Consider the following 17,290-nt stretch of genomic DNA (forward strand, 5'->3'; position numbering starts at 1 on the left):
AGAGACAAAGATAGAAAGGACAATGCTGTGGGAAAGTTTAAAAGATGTGGGGCAACACTTATAAGCAGCTACTTTGTGCCAACTAGAGTGAATCTTTTTTGATCTACATTCTATTTGATATATCATTTTCATCATATCATCTGGCACTGCTTAGGTGATTAATTCTTTCCAATTCATCAGACTTTGATTTGTTTCAAAATCACTCTACCTAGCCTAACCAATTATGAGATCAACATGAATGAAACACGATGTTGTCAACCAATTGCAGACAACTAACCAGACTTGGCCAAAACACAGACATGTTGTGACAGGAGGTTTGTGCCATCTGTGGTGATCAAAGCCCAGCACTCCAATCCAGGGTTTATGGTCACCTTGAAAAGAGATTGCTGAATTTATTCAGCTACAATAATCATAGGATACTGTGCAGTGACATGTAGTACTGCTGAAATGTCTAACAGTGACTCTTTACAAGCTTTAGGCATCTGGTGCTGCATCAGATCTTGACCTCCGATCTCTCCAGAGGGCGCATGCAAAAGAAGATTTACCCACAGCGGCCAGTAAAGAAAGTATCACATTAAATTGTTCCTCCCTCGTCAAAACATTTCAGTTAAAGATCATGTTTATAAGGAAACAAAGTCCCCATAGAAATAGATTTCTCTCTTAATTTTGACTGGGAAGAGGTAGAACAGGAACGTAAGCGGCTCACAGCTAGCAACAGGAGTCTTTGTATGAGTACCATAGGCTCCCTGTGCTGCATAAATGAAATGTCATGGAAGTAATCTGTGTTACTATGAAAAGTACATTGTGAGCTAACTTGTAGCGCTTGCTCTGTGCAGCCTGTGCAGTGTTCATCTCTGGGTCTGAGGTCATGGAATGGAATGGAATGGGTGTGTATGCCATGGTGCTAACATTAAAGGCATTTTAGTGTGAGTCCATGCCTGATCAAACAGGGTCTGATGCCCTAGAGCAATAGGCCACAGCCCCTCAAAATGTGCACACACACTCCACATGAAAAGGACATTTCATGGTCAGCTACACGGCCGACATACTTGAGGAAATATTGTTTTTAATTCACCGTTTCTTATCATTTCAGTATATAATTTATTCAAACAGAGTTCTGCAGTGACAATGGGGCACTTACATTCAGTTTTGCATTCATGCAGTTTAAAAGTGCTCAAAGATTTTACAGTGAATAAAACATTGTCACATTGCACGTATTGTTGTCAAGGCCAGGCAGAATCCTTGTATCTCTGAATTGTTTTTTTCTTTTTTATTTCTTGCCAAGTTAAAAGTCCACACAGCATTCCGGGATGGGAGAAAAACGTGCTCTGGTTTATTGGCATTTCTTTAAACCAATCACAATCGTCATGGGCGGCGCTAAGCTCCGCACGGAGCTGCTGTAAAATAGTTGTACGAGAGAAAACTCAGATTGGACAGATAGTCTAGCTAGCTGTCTCAATTTACCATGCAGAGATCTGAGGAGCAGTTAACCATAGTCCTCATAAATCCACCAGAGTTTAAAATTCCAACACAAAGAAAGCGGAAGGAAACGGACATTGGCGAAAATACATGCATCCGGCGGAATTTCCTGCAGCACTGGAGCAATCCCGGAAGTGGAACGTCAAGGATATAGACTAAACGTAAGCTAACTGCAAAGGGTTAGGCAGTGCTCTGTAACCTAAATGTGAGTCAGAAACTGGTTAGACTGCTCAAGGCTTTGTCATTTAACAATACACGCGCGCGCGCACACACACACACACACACAGACACACAGACACACACACACACACACACACACACACACACACACACACACACACTATCTTTTACAGTAAAAGACCACTCCCCTGTAGGTAATCAAGGTTTTATTGAATCAAGGTGAATTATATAATTATATAACACAGCTTGTTTTCCAAATGAGCCCCATCAAAGCATCTTACTTAACTTACACAGGGACAAAAGCAACAAGTACATGACCATGTTTCTCTGAAAACTCAAACGCACGCACGCGCATGCAAGCACATACGCTCTCACATACAGTATTTCCCTGTTGTAAAGTGTAATAACAGCTGTCCTCGGGCCAGTTACAGCTATCGTAAAGAGACGGAAACTCCCAAAACTCATTTAACACACGCACACACACACATACGACATGAACCTGGAGGGAGGAGGAGTGGCGGTCTCTGTAGCACTTATTTTGCCCTCTCTTTCCTCTCTCTCTCTGTCGCTGTCTCTCCCTCTTTCTGTCTCACGTCTCTCTTTTTTCAGCCCCTAAGTGAAGTTTGACCACTTTTACAGCTGAAGGTGACAACGTACACATTCACATTCATGCACACTCTGCAGTATGTGTTCTCTCTAGGCTAATGTGTCTGATTGTGTGATTGTGACGGAGGGAGGGGAAACAGACAAGAGGAGAAAGTAGTAGAGTAGTAGTGTGTTCACATTCCTGCAGTTTCGCTTTTGTTATGCTTTGAAGAATTGGTGTTGTAATTGAAACATGAGATGCTACACATTCCTATAACTGGTGGTGAAGTTACAACTGGGGTAGACTGAGGAACACTGGTTTCTGATACCCCACTACTGGAGTGAACTGCAAAACAAACTAAAGTTACAGACTCATTCCTGGGCAACTTTAAAGCAGCCATATTATGCTAATTTTCAGGTTCATAATTGTATTTTAATGTTGTACCAGAATAGGTTTACATGGTTTAATTTTCAAAAAACACCATATTTTTGTTGTACTGCACCGCTCTCTCTCACTGCTGCAGATCCTCTTTTCACCTGGTCTCTGTTTTAGCTACAGAGTGAGACCTCTTTTCTTCTTCTTCTTCTGTACTATCTTTGATTGCACTTGCACATGCCCAGTAGCTCAGATGTAGATCATGTCAGCTAGCTAGCTCCATAGACAGTAAAAGAAAGGCTGTTTCTACAACTTCGGTCAGTTACAAGGCAGGACTAGCTGGGAGACTTCTAAATGAGGTAGTTCTTTTGTAGATTAGTTCTTTTGTAGATTATGGTGAACTTGTGTGTGTTGTAGCAGTGCTTTGCTATTGAGAATGAGGTAGCATGCTAGCGTTAGCATGCTAGCGTTAGCATTAGCGTTAGCATGCTAACGCTACGAGCTAATGGTTGCGGTTAGCCTGCTCGTTTTGGCTTGTGATGTCACAAGCCGTGCAGATTTTGACCAGCTCACCCAGAGACTGAAGGCAGGACACATTCAGAAACTGTATCTCACTCTAAACAGCATGGGTGGATTTTTTTCAAAGTTTGTATGTGTGTGGAAGCACCAGAGACACAAAAGAACACCCCAATTCCCAGTAAAAGTGTTTTTTTCATAATATGGGCACTTTAAAGTTGTACTTAATATTTTAAATCATATTTGTGATTGTTTTTAATCAGTGTGTCTATGTGATGATTATTTTGTGTGGCTAAAATCTTCCTAAAAATACAGCATGTAATTTGATGTCATGACTTTCTTGCAAAGAGATACTGGTCTTAAAGTGGCCATATTATGCTCATTTTCAGGTTCATAATTGTAATTTGGTTTACAGAAGCCAGAATAGGTTTACATGGTTTAATTTTCAAAAAACACCATATTTTTGTTGTACTGCACATTGCTGCAGATCCTCTTTTCACCCTGTGTCAGGTCTCTGTTTTAGCTACAGAATGAGACCTCTCAACTTCTGTAAGATGTTTGTTGTCAGTCGCACATGCGCAGTAGCTAGGTAAGGATTGCATGAGCTAGCTAGCTGTTTCTGCAACTTCGGCCTGTACAAGGCAGGATTAGCTGGGAGACTTGTTCTAAATGAGGGCACACTTCCAACCTTGTGTGGAATACCTGCATAACAGGGACATGTAAGTAGTTCTATACAATTTATTTTGTAGATTAAAGTGAATTTGTGTGTGTTGTAGCAGTGTTTTGCCATTGAGAACGAGCTAGCATGCTAGCGCTAGCATGCTAACGGTTAGCCCCCTAGGCCCCTCGTCTCGGCTAGTGACGTAGAAAGCCGTGCAGATTTTGACCAGCTCACCCGGAGACTGAAGGCAGGACACATTCAGAAACCGTATCTCACTCAAAAACAGCATGGATCGGTTTTTTTTCAAAGTTTGTATGTGTGTGGAAGCACCAGAGACACAAAATAACACCCCAAATCCCAGAAAAAGTGATTTTTTCACAATATGGGCACTTCAATGAAACTTCCTGAATAAATAACACTTAACTTACTAGCATACTTACAAAAGTGATTACTGAGATTTGGGAAAACGGCAGCAGTCAAACAGGGCAAAAAACACAAGCCATCAGATGTTCAGTAAACAAGCCTACAGTTTAGCCAGATTACAGCTGTGACATCAAATTCACAGCTGTTATAACTACTATTATCTGAAATAACAGTGGGTCATTAATCACTTATTAACAAATACTGAAATAAAATGTACAATTATCACACTGTGCAAGTAAAATGAACATCCTCTCCAGCACAGTAACGATTAAAGCCCCAAAAAACGTATCGCACACTAGCTAGTAACGTGTGATGAACAGTGGAAAGTTAGCAAGCTAGCAAAATACAGATAATAGCAGCTTCACATCACAGGGTAAAACGGTTAACATTCAGTACTCATTGCAGACTGAAACAACTCAGGAATAGCTTAATCTGCTGCAACAATAGCTAAATAGAGTACAAACTTAGATTGTCTCTGACTTCTGAACAGGCAACCGCCGTAATGAAAAGAAACACGACGCAATCTCGGTGATTTCCTACGTTACGTAATTAGTGTACGTAACTAACGTAGCCGTAACTACACACACTGTAACCTACACAGTCTCCGTAGCGTGAGGAATTCACAACAGTAACGAGTAACAATGCAGCACGTAAAAAATGTATCGGAGTAAAAGTATTAAACTCATCGAAAATATGTACTCAAGTAAAAGTAGAAGTAGGAGAAAAAAATAATACTCCAGTAGAGTACAGATACAGCCTTTTAGTACTTAAGTACAGTAGTGAAGTAGTTCTACTTCGCTACTATACATCTCTGCTCATTTCCTGGTTCTTCAACCAACCAATCAACCTTAAGTGTGACTGAAGACAAGGCTTGGTATTAGAGAGGAGAGTCAATGTTGGTCTTTAGATTGTATACTGTATTTAGATGTTTACAATGTATTTAGATGTTTATAAAGGACATCGGACGTACTTTTAGCAATGTTGACATCTTCCCAGATGTCAGCAGTTGACATTATGAGAGCGATGTTATTATTATCTCTGATAGGAATGATGGCCAAGACCAGGTTGCATTAAACAGTATTCCCCTTTTAATATACACCTGCCTTTGAATGTAAACCTACTGACAACAGTGCAATCATAGCTGTATATATTTTTTGATGTTGTTTTACATTTGTACACACGGTCTTGGCACTTGTGACACACAGCTACGGCCTTTTTATTTATGCCTGTCATCATTGCAGACGTAGCTTTTACCCTCAGCACAGCCACCATCATGACAGGCAAACAGAAATGTGTAATGTATGTTTAGCTCTGCCGACAGTCTCAGAACTAGGTGCTTTGGTAGTTGTCTGGCCTGCTAGCATGATTTTCCCACTTGTATGTTATTCCCTTTGTTTGGGTCTCTATGGTTTCCACCGCTGGGTAATGTGCACTTGTTCTGTGCTGGCAGTGAAAAGTAAACTTCCTCCAGGACAGTAAATGCTATCGTTAGGTATCTTTTGTTGTTCGACAGAACTGTGTCACAACCACAGATAAAAGAGCTTCTTTGACATTATTTTCTTCTATTTGAGTTTTTTTTTTTTTTTTTTTCATATTTGATTTTTATTGGTTTCAGAAGTCCCAGAAACATTTTCCAATTGTTATTTTAGGCGCTTTTATCTCCTTTGAAGTTGGATGTTTTAGAGGCGTGAAGAAGTGTGTTTATTTATTTGTCTTTTTTTTTTTTCTCTTCGTCTCTGTCGGCCTCTCCAGTATTATTAGTGCTGTTTCAGGTTGTTCTTTGTGTGTCGGTGTGGAGAACTGCTTTTTGTCCGACAGGCTGAACAACAGAAGTGCTTCTGCTGCACAAACACAGGATAGACTAAATCCGACCCGCCAGTCGGTCAGTCAGTAAATCAGTCAGCCAGCCTTTGAACCAGCTTGCTGGACAATTGGAGGAGTCAGCCAGGCAGTTCAGTGTGTCACCAGCCTCTGTGCTGACTTGCTAAGCTAACTGCCTCAGATTTAACCTGCTTATAGCTCCTGGGTGTTGTTTTTTTTTTCTTCTGAACTCCAAGATTCCTCCTCCTCTCCCTTTTCTGACTCTTTCCTTCCACTTCAGTCTTTCTTCTCTCTCCTTCCCTTTTGTTTTCTGTAAATTTTCTTCTCCATCTGGCCCCACTTACCTTGTGTGGGTGTGTTTGAGTGTGTGTGCATTTATGTGGGGGTTGGTGTTTAATGTGTGTTTGTTCTGCTCTTATCTCGTCCACACCAGACCTGCTTTTCAGTCCAAAACCTCAGCTGTGCCCCGATTGGCTCAGAAACAAACTGCCTCCTGTCTGCTCTGTTATTGGCCCATTTAAATCCTCTACAATGGATCAAGCCTTATTTGATTGTATTCTCCTGGTAATATATCAGTTAGTTATCAGGAGAACATGATGAATGGTTTAGTTTCACAGTGTAAAGAAGCTTGCTGAATCCAGTGGCATGTGCGTACATACAGGTGTGGGGCTCTCTGCTCCGTCCAAATGCAGCCCACCAACCGCTAGCAATCATTCTGACCTCATTCTGTCCAGTATTGATCCCTTTACAGTCCTGGCCCCTTTTGTATATTTCAATGGGACTTGTCCATGTAGCCTCATTCACATTGTGTGTGTCTACGACACAGTACAGTAAAACCTGGAATGTTTTTTTTTTTTTATCTTATGACTTTCAGTTCACTCACATGATGTTTAGTTGCTTGACGAAGAGAACTGTGATAAAATATGAATTGCTTTCTACATTTTCCCCACTTGGAGTCATAATACGGTTAAAGTTTATACAGGCTGAGTGTCTGTAGTGAGTCAGCTAGTCAGCATTTTTGAGGTCAAGTGTGCAGTAAAGGATGGTGAGGAGCAGCCAGTTGGGACTTGTTGTTTGGGGATTTTTACTTAAAAGAAACTACCAGCGGTGCTCTCAGTTCTGAGCCGAGCTGAGTGCTGTCTCAGGGCTCAATAATTACTCCCCCCTGACTCATTTCGAATGACACACACTGACATAGGATCAGATCGTGGTTTATGGGCTACTCTTTCGGTGACGTTATAAGCTACCAATGTCTAGAGTCATCTTAAGACTTAATTGCTGGCCATAAAACTTTTTCTGTCTATTTCAGTTCAGCTCTCGTTGCTACAGAAAAGCAAAGAAAAGTTGACCTATTGACCCAATTGTTAAATGGGAACCTCAGGTAGCAAACTCAGGTAGCAAACTGTATCTGTATTGTACCTCGCACTGACAGAGACAGAAAGAAAGGAGTGGACAGGGAGACAGTAAACAGAGAAGTGGGTGTGGGGGAGGGGAGGGGGGATAAATGGGTGAACAAACACAAAAAGAGGAGGATATGGTTCAGCTTTCCTGGGAACGAGTGAAATCTGACTCCTTCTGGGATTGTATGGGTGAACTCATTCACAGACAGTGAGAAGGGGGGAGGGAGGTAAAGGAGAGGTGAGGAGGATTTCCCAATTTTCTCTGTGAACGACAAGCTCGCCCCTCCGTCTCTCTATCATCCCCACCCCCTCCTCTCTTCTCCTAGCCTTATCTGCCAGCCAGTCAGCAAGTCAGTCTGCATGTGAAGTTGCTTTAAATGTCAGCATTTGAATAGTAATAGAGATTAACGATGGAGAGATAGACACGGAGCGTAAGAGGGAGAGAGAGAAAGCACAGGAGAGAGGTGAATGCCATAAAGATAGTGTCTATGAAAGGTTTCGACCCCTGCTAACAGTGCTAACAGCTATCTCTGGACACACACACACACACACACACACACACACACACACACACATAGAGTATACTGATTATAGTGGTCAGACGAAGATAGAAATAAAGAAAGATATAGAGAAAGGAGATATTCCCATAGAGGTGTGATGTATTTAGGGTTTAAGTGTCATGTTGACTGTCAGCAGGTCATTTAGGATGTATACTTGTCACTGCCATTAGGATTTTAGAGCTACATACAGTCATTAGGATTTTAGAGCTACATACAGTATTAATGCTGATACTGTTTGTTGATTAATAGATTAGTTGACCAACAGCAAATTAATTGACATTGACGTTTTTATTTTTGGTTTTTAATTGCAGGCAAAAATAGCCAAAAACATGAAAATGTGAGGATTTGCTGTTATTCTGTTTTATATTATATTTTGGTTTTCGAATGTATGAATAATGGATGGTTTTAAACATGTGGTATTGTGATAGAGAAAGAAATGGAAAAAAAAAAAAACACTGCTCACCTGCTATCAGGCTAAGCTGAGGTGCTGGAGCTACAAACTATAAAACTAATGGAAAACAGCACTGATGATAAGTAAAGGTGCGGCAAAGGGTCAAAATAGTAGCCTAGCTAGATTCTAGTGATTTTAGAACAGCTAAGGGGCGTTGTTAGGCACGACGCTAAGCCGAGTGAAGTGTAAAATAAATTAATAAATGGTGGCATGCGATTAAAAAAAAATTAACGCGTTATGCTCAGCCATAATTATAATACATGACTAATCAGTTAAAAAAAGAATCAACATACTAGCTGCTTATGGAAGGAATAATTAATTGCCTGACCAATACTGAAATTTTATTTTGAGGCTGAAATTGATATCCATATTACAACAGTACAACCTTTTCCAGACTAGAGTTGATGCAACATTGCTGGAAAGAGTGAGAGACATGTAGACATGTGCGATGTAGAACCAAATACTCAAAAAAACATCCGCTGTAGCATCAAAAGACGTTTCCTCGCAACTCAATTCCCATCCCTTTTGTATTGTGTGACAGTGATGCTGTGATGGCGTTCATTAGTAAGTCGTTCATGCCTCATTGTCTGCTGATGGTGCTTTTTTTTTGCGTTTGTCCAAGCAGAGATGTGTTTTCAGGTACCACATTCAACTTTCTTTGTCTTACAACATATAGCATTGAGAACCAGCAATGAGAACCATCAATGAGAGTCCCATTCAACAGCAAAAGTCTATGTAGTCACAACTTTACAAAGAAAGCACTCAAAATACAGTGAGTGTGCTATTTGTTGGCAATCAGTCAGTTTTATTGTTAAAACATACCTCATCCAGACATTTTGGCCAATGAAATGCCAACATGCAGCGATGAAGGTCGGGGCTGCCTTTCACCACAGAGCCTGCACGGCCAAATCATCAGTTTGTGGAAAATAATGTGGCGCTTGAAAAATGCTTGGGTATGAATTTGATTTGAAAAGCGGCATTAACCCCAAGAGAGGAGTGGGGTGAGGTGAAGAGATAGTCAGGGATGGAAGGACAGAAAGGCTCCTCACAGAAGGAAAAACACACATTTCTGTTTTACTGTTACTGTCAATGGAAACTCCTGAATCAGCTGTACACACACACACACACACACACACACACACACACACACACACACGTCTCAGATTCAATTACAGCATTGTGAGATGAAGGAGAAATTCTTCAGCCTTCAGCACTTCCAATTAAACTACTGCTCTGAGTGTGTGCACATACATGAGTGTCACTGTGTGTGTGAATGTGTGTTGCTGTGTAAGTGGTGTGTATTTGGGTGCGTGATTGCGCGTGCCAGTGTGTATGTTTAATAGGCGAGGTATGTGTATATGGGTCTTGGCTTTGATGGCGTCGCGCTGCGCTGCGCGGACCACTGAAGCGTGACGAGTGAGAGTTTATATGTGTGTGTGTGTGTGTGTGTGTGTGTGCCCGCCTCTCTGATGTCACCTTGTATCATTTCAGGCTAATTTCACCTATTCTCAGAGAGGGAGAGAGAGAACAAGAGGCAGAGAAAGAGAACAAAAAAATAGGGACGACACAAAAAGTAAATGATAAGGTACAACTTTATTAGTGTCCTTGAGGCGGTCAGGGCCACTCTGTGTGACACACACACACACACACACACACACACACACACACACACACACACACAGATTAAAAACAACAAACATAGCAACAGGAGTATAGATTAGTTGCAATGTCAAGAGGGCATTATAAAGGGACAGTGTATAATAACATAATATATAATACAGTATGATCAAGTAAAGTGATACTATACCATAATTTCTGCATGAATTCCTCTCCTCCCTTTTATTCCTCTCTCCTTTCTTAAGCCATCTTCATGTGTTTGAGCCAAAAACTAAACCCGTTGTAGTGATTCACTGGTATGAAATGTCCCAAAAAAGCCATATATGGTTAGAAATCCAGGTCAGCAAATGTAATTTTTAACTGGACTCTACCAAAATGTTAATGATTTGGAGGGAAACCGCATGGTTGAAATTGGATTTTAATGATGTCAATGTAATTATTGTCCTTGAAAATGATTTCCGTTTGCAAAACGGAGCTTCTCTTCTCTTCATGTGGTATAATTGTGATGCCTCCAAACTAAATAGATTTGAATCCTCGTTGAACTCATTATTAATACAGGAAAGACAGAAACAGATAGAAATACAAGACAAAAGAAAGAAAGAAAGAAAGAAAGAAAAGTTTTTATTAGGGCTGTCCTCGACTAAAGAAATTCATAGTCGACTAACACTTATATGATTTTGTCGATTAATCGATTAGTTGATGTAATCGACAGAGCTGTGCTCTTTGAGAGGTGACTAAGACTAGAAAAGCACAATATAAATGTAGTTAATGAACCATCTGTAAAACTGACTTTCTCCACAATTAATCCTGCAAAAGTACCACTTTAAATCTTGTGTTTACCAGAAATGTGCCCATAAGTTTCTTGGAAATGAGTAATTAAGCATGAATAAGCATAAAAAATGACTCATCAACTAAAGAAATCTTAGTCGACTAAGACCAAAACGACCGATTAGTCGACTAATCGACTAAGAGGTGGCAGCCCTAGTTTTTATGCATGTTTGTTAACAATATAATAAAGTTAATCAACTGACTTAGAGTGATCTCCCTGAAATTATTTCTTTTTCTGCCTGTCTGTTTTCCCCTCTCTTCTGTCCCTCTCCATGTTTTTGCACTCTTTATTTCTCTTTCACCCTCTTTCACTCGTCCTGTCTTATCTGCTCTCCGGTGATTATATCTTTGCCTGCAGACTGAAATGGAGCTCAGCTGATAAATACTAGACACAGTCAGAAAGAGAGAGAGAAAGAGCAAGAGTATTTACTGTATGTACATTAGAGAAGAAATGTGTATTTTTCTTTGTCTGCGGGGGAGTGAAATGGGGTTTATCCATCAGATTCCTGAGCAGATTTATGCTGTTTCACCTCAGCCTGTGATATGTGAGAGTTAAAACTCACCAGAGATGCTTCTTTTTTCGTAGTTTGAAGAAAACCTATATGAACATGCTGTGTGTCTTAAATACACGTTAAGATAAGTCACGGTTGTCTCTTTTCATAGTAATGAAAACAGTGTTAAACATGGTGAGGGTCAGCATGGAATCCAATCCCTACCTCCTTAAACTTTTTCTTCCATGTCAAATAAAGAACTGGCACTGCAAACTGTGAATGTAAAAAGAAGCAGCAGAAGAACTTACAGTTTTTATGTTGTACCAGCTTAAAATTATTTACAGTGAATGTGGACAGGTGGAAAGAAAGATAGAAGAAAATGTCCTTGAATATGCAGACTCTCTGGTGTCATAAAAGTTATGCTGACATGATCTCGAGTCAATGACCTTGCATATTTTTTATATCTCACACATATCTGCATATCTTGCATGCAGAACTCTGACCTTATATCTGTCACATTGGATGCCTGAAAGTACTCATCCTTTCTTCATTTCAAACCAGGCTGGACACTCCAGCACACATACAGTAGAATAAATGTAGTTCAACTAAAAATCTCACCTTTTTTACTTTACAGGACTGATTGCTTTAGCTGTTTTCCCTACAGTGACTCATCATCTTATAATTAAAACGGTTTATAGAATATTAAATCCTATAACCCATCTATCTCCTTGGAGTCACTATTGATCTCTTCAAGGGCTGAATTCAAAAATTAATGCAATTAAATATCAAATGTTAGTCAAACAAAAACAGCCAAAGAGCTCTTTGCAGTAATGGAGCCTTATATTCAATGGCATTGAAGACCCTAATTATTTACTTACACATAAGACAATGTCAGAGCATGTGCAGACAGTGCCAGTTTGCAGTATAATGCCAGTAGTAACAGCTGAGGCAATGTAAAGTTGCTCATTTTAACTGATTGTACAACACCAAGGCCATGCTACGGTGATAATTAGCCATCTATTAGTTATAATTGAGTTTCTTTGTCATAATAGAATTTATGGAATTGTCTAGAGAAAGGAAAAAAAGCACCTCAGACCTTTATTTGATCTGAGCGTGTCCCAGGGACTTCTGTCTGAGCAGACTATAGCTGTTAGATATGATTTAATGCTGCCTATTCTACAGATTGGTTAGATCGCATTGGAGAAAAGCAAAGCTAATCCAGCTAGCTATTGTTACAAATTCTTGCTGTGTTGCCAACTAATAATCATGATCTAAGCTAATAACCGAGGAATGAACGTGGTCTTTTTTTCCGGCGACCCCTGGGGGCTCTCTGCTCCCATGTTTCTGAACAGTTTGAGTCAAAGCACTTTTCTTTGACTCACCTACTGGAGGTGGAGGTCAGTGCAAATCACTACAAAATGAATCTGAGTGACGGTGGCAGATGTTGTCTGATGCCACTCAACAATCTTTGAGAAAAGACTGCGGCTGTCCTGTGTGTGTGTGTGTGTGTGTGTGTGTGTGTGTGTGTGTGTCGCTCCTCTCTCTGCCCTTGAGCCTTTATCAAGTCCTTCTAATTATTTTATAATGCAAATGAGTCGCCATTATTTCATTAGCGAGGCAGCCAATCACAGAAGCTGATTAGGAAGTGATTAGCATGCAGTCGGTTTCTCTCACTCTCTCTCTGTGTCCTTGTGAATGAAGGGGAGGGGGGCAATAATGACCCATCTGGACACACACTCGTGCATATAGTTGGAAAATTGTTGTAGAGATTTGTTATACAATATAAACAGTTAACACATGCAGACAGCCACAGTACAAATGCACAAATCCACTGTATATCTGTATATGTTTAACCAAAGTGGTTATTTTTATAATATCAATCAGATGGCTATAAGTCATGTGAAAGGGTTTGGCCATAGTGACAAACCCACAGATGATTACTCTACACAGGCCAAACATGCTGTAAACTAAGGATACGTACTTCTACAATGTCAAATCTATGGCCTATCAGTTTATCGCTTTAAGAAAATATACCAAACATCTTATGGCCCTGACACACAAACCCGCAGAAAAGACTCAGAGTCAGACTGATCAGTCGGCTCCCCGAGGTCCAAAAAACCGGGAAATTACGAACGCGTTACGTGGGTCTGGCTTCTCCAGCTGACCGATAATGGAGGCTTGTTCGAAATACAATCTCGTATTTAAGAAAATAGTTCACTGAAACGTGTTTCTGAAAAAGTATTTTAATATCAATTAAAAGAGCTGTTCGTCACTCATCCCGCTCGCCATTTCCGGGTTAGCACTCCACCAGTCAGATTGGTCATTGAGTCCGACTACCCGCCCTCCGACCCAGCAAGTCAGGTTGGCCAAAATGAAGGCCAACGGCCCCTCCGACAGACGACGGAGCACACGAAACAGACTCGAGTCACCGACCTCGCCAGACTGTCCGACGGCCGATTATCGGGTTGGTGTGCCAGGGCCTTTAGGCTTTAGTAATACTAAAGTAAAATTTTACTTTCCAGCCACCAGATGCAATGCCGAGCACAACAGTCCATTCTTTGAAGGAATCAATGATGTTTTATCTTGGTTTTTACTCTTACCTTTATTATAAATAACTTCCATACAACAGACATTAACCTTACTGAATTTCCCTCAACTGTTTTTAATTTTCATTAGTCTGACACTTTAAATGCTAACCACTCATTCAAGACCAGCTTCACAGTAAACTGCAGTGCTTTTAAGCTGGACAAATTATGTATAATACATTGTGTTATCATGCACATTAGCAATCAAACCCAATTGTTGGATACTGATGTATGACAACTGCTCGTCTTGTTCCATCATAGGTTGCAAACTTATGGAAGATCATAATAAACAATCATAGTTGGTATTTTAAATAGTCCCACCTTGCTAATTAAACTTGAACATGTAATTTCCCCATTGGGGATCAATAAAGATTATGCATTATAAATTATATTTACTGAGCTATCTGAATGATTGAGCATTTTGGGAGTAATTTGGGAACAAAGATAATTTAAGCAAAGCTCTACTCTTATAATAACCCTATAGTGCTACTGTGCATGTGGTCCACACAACCCAACTCTCACTTTGCTAACAGTTATGAGGTACGTTTCAGTACAAAGAAAGTGGAAAACGTTAACAAAGAATATTATTTTTCACCATAAACGCATAACACAACACAAGGTTACCCTTTCTGTATAAAGGCAGTTAGTAACAGAAAACATAGCTACACTTGTACACAACTGTTCATGCTTATGATGCAATATATTCCCATACACATACAAACACACACCCCAGACTTACACACTTTTGCTCTTTTAACCCATGTAGAGAGATCTACCTGACAGCAAGATGTAAACTGACACACACACTGTAGGAGACAGGAAGTCATGGAGCTTTACACACACACACACACACACACACACACACACACACACACACACACACACACACACACACACACACACACACTGCAACATTTGTTAGACATCTGTTGAATTAGATTCTGTTCTTCCAAGCTGAGTTTGTAATACAATAGTTTGGAGTAGACCAATGTGTGTTGTTGTGCTGTACTTCATGCCCTCTACATGTCCCAGCATTTTTCGCATTATGACTGCAGGTCACTTGCTGTGACAAAGACTTAATTGAATTGAATGGGAGGAGAGGCTGGTTTAAAGAAGGATGCCGAGAGGAATGTGATCCAGTACATCTCTGAGGCTTTGAGTCACAGCCAACCACACAGCCGGCAGCTGAAGACAGTCGCTTAGTTAGACGTTAACTTGTTTCTCCTCCGGCGGCTGTCACCTCTTGGTATCCCTCTGTAGCAGGAGCTCAGATCAGTGGGGTATCTAAGGGCCTGTCTGTCTGCTCTCTATCACAGCCACCGCAGCACGCTCTAGGACACAGGTAGCAAAGCTGCAGTGCAAACTGAATGCTAGGAGATTTTTGTTGCCGGCAATGCAGGTTGCTAATAGTGCTTCAAAGTCGCCTGCTCTTGTATACCTTCAGTTTCTTAGTGGTTGTGGATATAGTATAAGCGTGCTTTCTGTGTGTAATGTTTAGGTTTGATGCTCTTTCATGACTTCCATTCTCTAGAAAACTAAAAATGCAAGAATGTTCCAAATACCTGGAAATGTGCACATTTCACATTATAATGTCTTTGCAAATGTATTTTGTGGCCATAAAAAATTTAATTAAATGTCATGAAATGTCCTTTCAGCTATGCATGTTCCTATATGTTTGGCTTTAGCTTAAAGCTGGGCAGTAAATCACTATAATATTGATATTGTGATAAAACAATTAATTATCGTCTTGGGTTTGGTTATTTTAATTAGAGCTGAAACGATTAGTTAATTAATTACGACTACTGTGTACTATATGTACAATGTAAATCATGATATGTGTCACTACCATAAAACTATTTACGGCAAATTTTATCTTCTCCTGCTTTGGTCAAAGTCAAGGACACGGAGGACGCATATCTGTGACCACTAACGACCAGTGACTTGAATCAGATGGCATTGTGGCTTTTCTTAGCCATATCTCTCCTAGCCATTTTAATAACACAAGCCGTGCATCCCTCTTAGGTCAATGAATCAGATAGCTTGCAGTAGCCAGCATTTTATTTCTATCAGCAATATTGCAAGTACAAGCCGCATATCATTGCAAGTTGATTGTTATAGCTAGCCATCAGGGACAAGTGGCGTCTCTCTGTATTAGAGCGACTTCTTGTTTAGGCTGGGCCACAGGCGGCCAGCTCACACATGGGTGTCCCGAGGCTGCGGCGATGGCCTCAGATGATCAGCTGAAGGCCCTGATGGTTGAGTCAGAGGTGATCCTGAGTGGCCTTGAGTGATGACTGTTGGAGCTCATACTCCTGGTGGTTTGTTAATGAGCTGAGACAAAGACACGCACAGAAAAACAGCATACAGGACAGATTCAAACTTTTTACTGGATAAGACCAGGGAGAAATTAATGTTGCATCACAATAAATTAGATTTAGTTCATACAGTCAATAACCACTGATGTTATGAGGTGAACTAAATCTTATTGTGTTTCTCTTTGCAGGGAGCTGTACGTTTGATGAGGGCTTCACTCAGTGTGATTACCAGCAAGATCCCTATGATGACTTTGACTGGACGCACATCAACACCAAGGAAGTGCCATACATCTCACCAGACCTGCCACAAGGTGAGACTTGACTTCCTTTCTCCTCTCTCTATCATCCACTTCAACACCTAACAGTCGGGTGAAAGTAACTTAGTACACAGGGGCAATTTTTCTGCAGAACAAGAACTTTCTTTTTTGATGTGTTAAGTGCATTCTGAAAATACTTGTGTGCTTTTACTAAGTAGGAATTTAGATGCAGGATGTTTACTTGTAATGAAGTATTTCTACACTGTTAATTGGTACTTTTCATTAAGTGAAGGATCTGAGTACTTCTGTCACCACTGACACCTCGTCCTCTTCTGTATCCCATCCACATTTCCTCCCTCTCTCCTCTTTTCTAAGACATCCTCTCCTCTTTAATCAGTTGTTTTTTTCTCTGTGGTGATGATGAAGGGGAAATTAAATCTTTCTGCCTCAGGGCTGAGGGTCTAATTAACAGAATATGAGGTCATTAATCAACGGCAGGGAACAGGAAAGGTTGCCTACTTTACAATCTTAAAAGCAAAATGTTACAACAATAACCAGCTATGCAATGTTGAGATAGTAACTGGTATTACAAAAATAAACCCACAGAGTGAGCATGTTGACTAATGTATGAGCAATGGTCTTTACCACAGTAAGAAAACCATGTTAAATTGTAACAACCACAAACATGCTTGAGTTTATTCATATCCTCTCCTCTCCTTTCCTTTCCTCTTGTCTCCTCTCTCTC

The 17,290-nt window shown here is 40.4% G+C and overlaps 1 protein-coding gene across 27 annotated transcripts in view; it reads left to right on the forward strand.

Annotated features, from left to right (window-relative positions):
• The window catches only part of ptprk (protein tyrosine phosphatase receptor type K), a 122,507-nt gene that overhangs the window by 33,632 nt on the left and 71,585 nt on the right, over nt 1–17,290 (forward strand). For all 27 annotated transcript variants that reach the window (XM_035995017.1, XM_035995010.1, XM_031321606.2 and 24 more), the window contains one exon: nt 16,477–16,599. In XM_035995017.1, coding sequence (XP_035850910.1) covers nt 16,477–16,599 — 123 coding nt within the window. The remainder of the gene's footprint in view (nt 1–16,476; nt 16,600–17,290) is intronic.

This window comes from Sander lucioperca, chromosome 19 (genome assembly GCF_008315115.2).
Source record: "Sander lucioperca isolate FBNREF2018 chromosome 19, SLUC_FBN_1.2, whole genome shotgun sequence".
Classification (NCBI taxonomy): Eukaryota; Metazoa; Chordata; class Actinopteri; order Perciformes; family Percidae; genus Sander; species Sander lucioperca.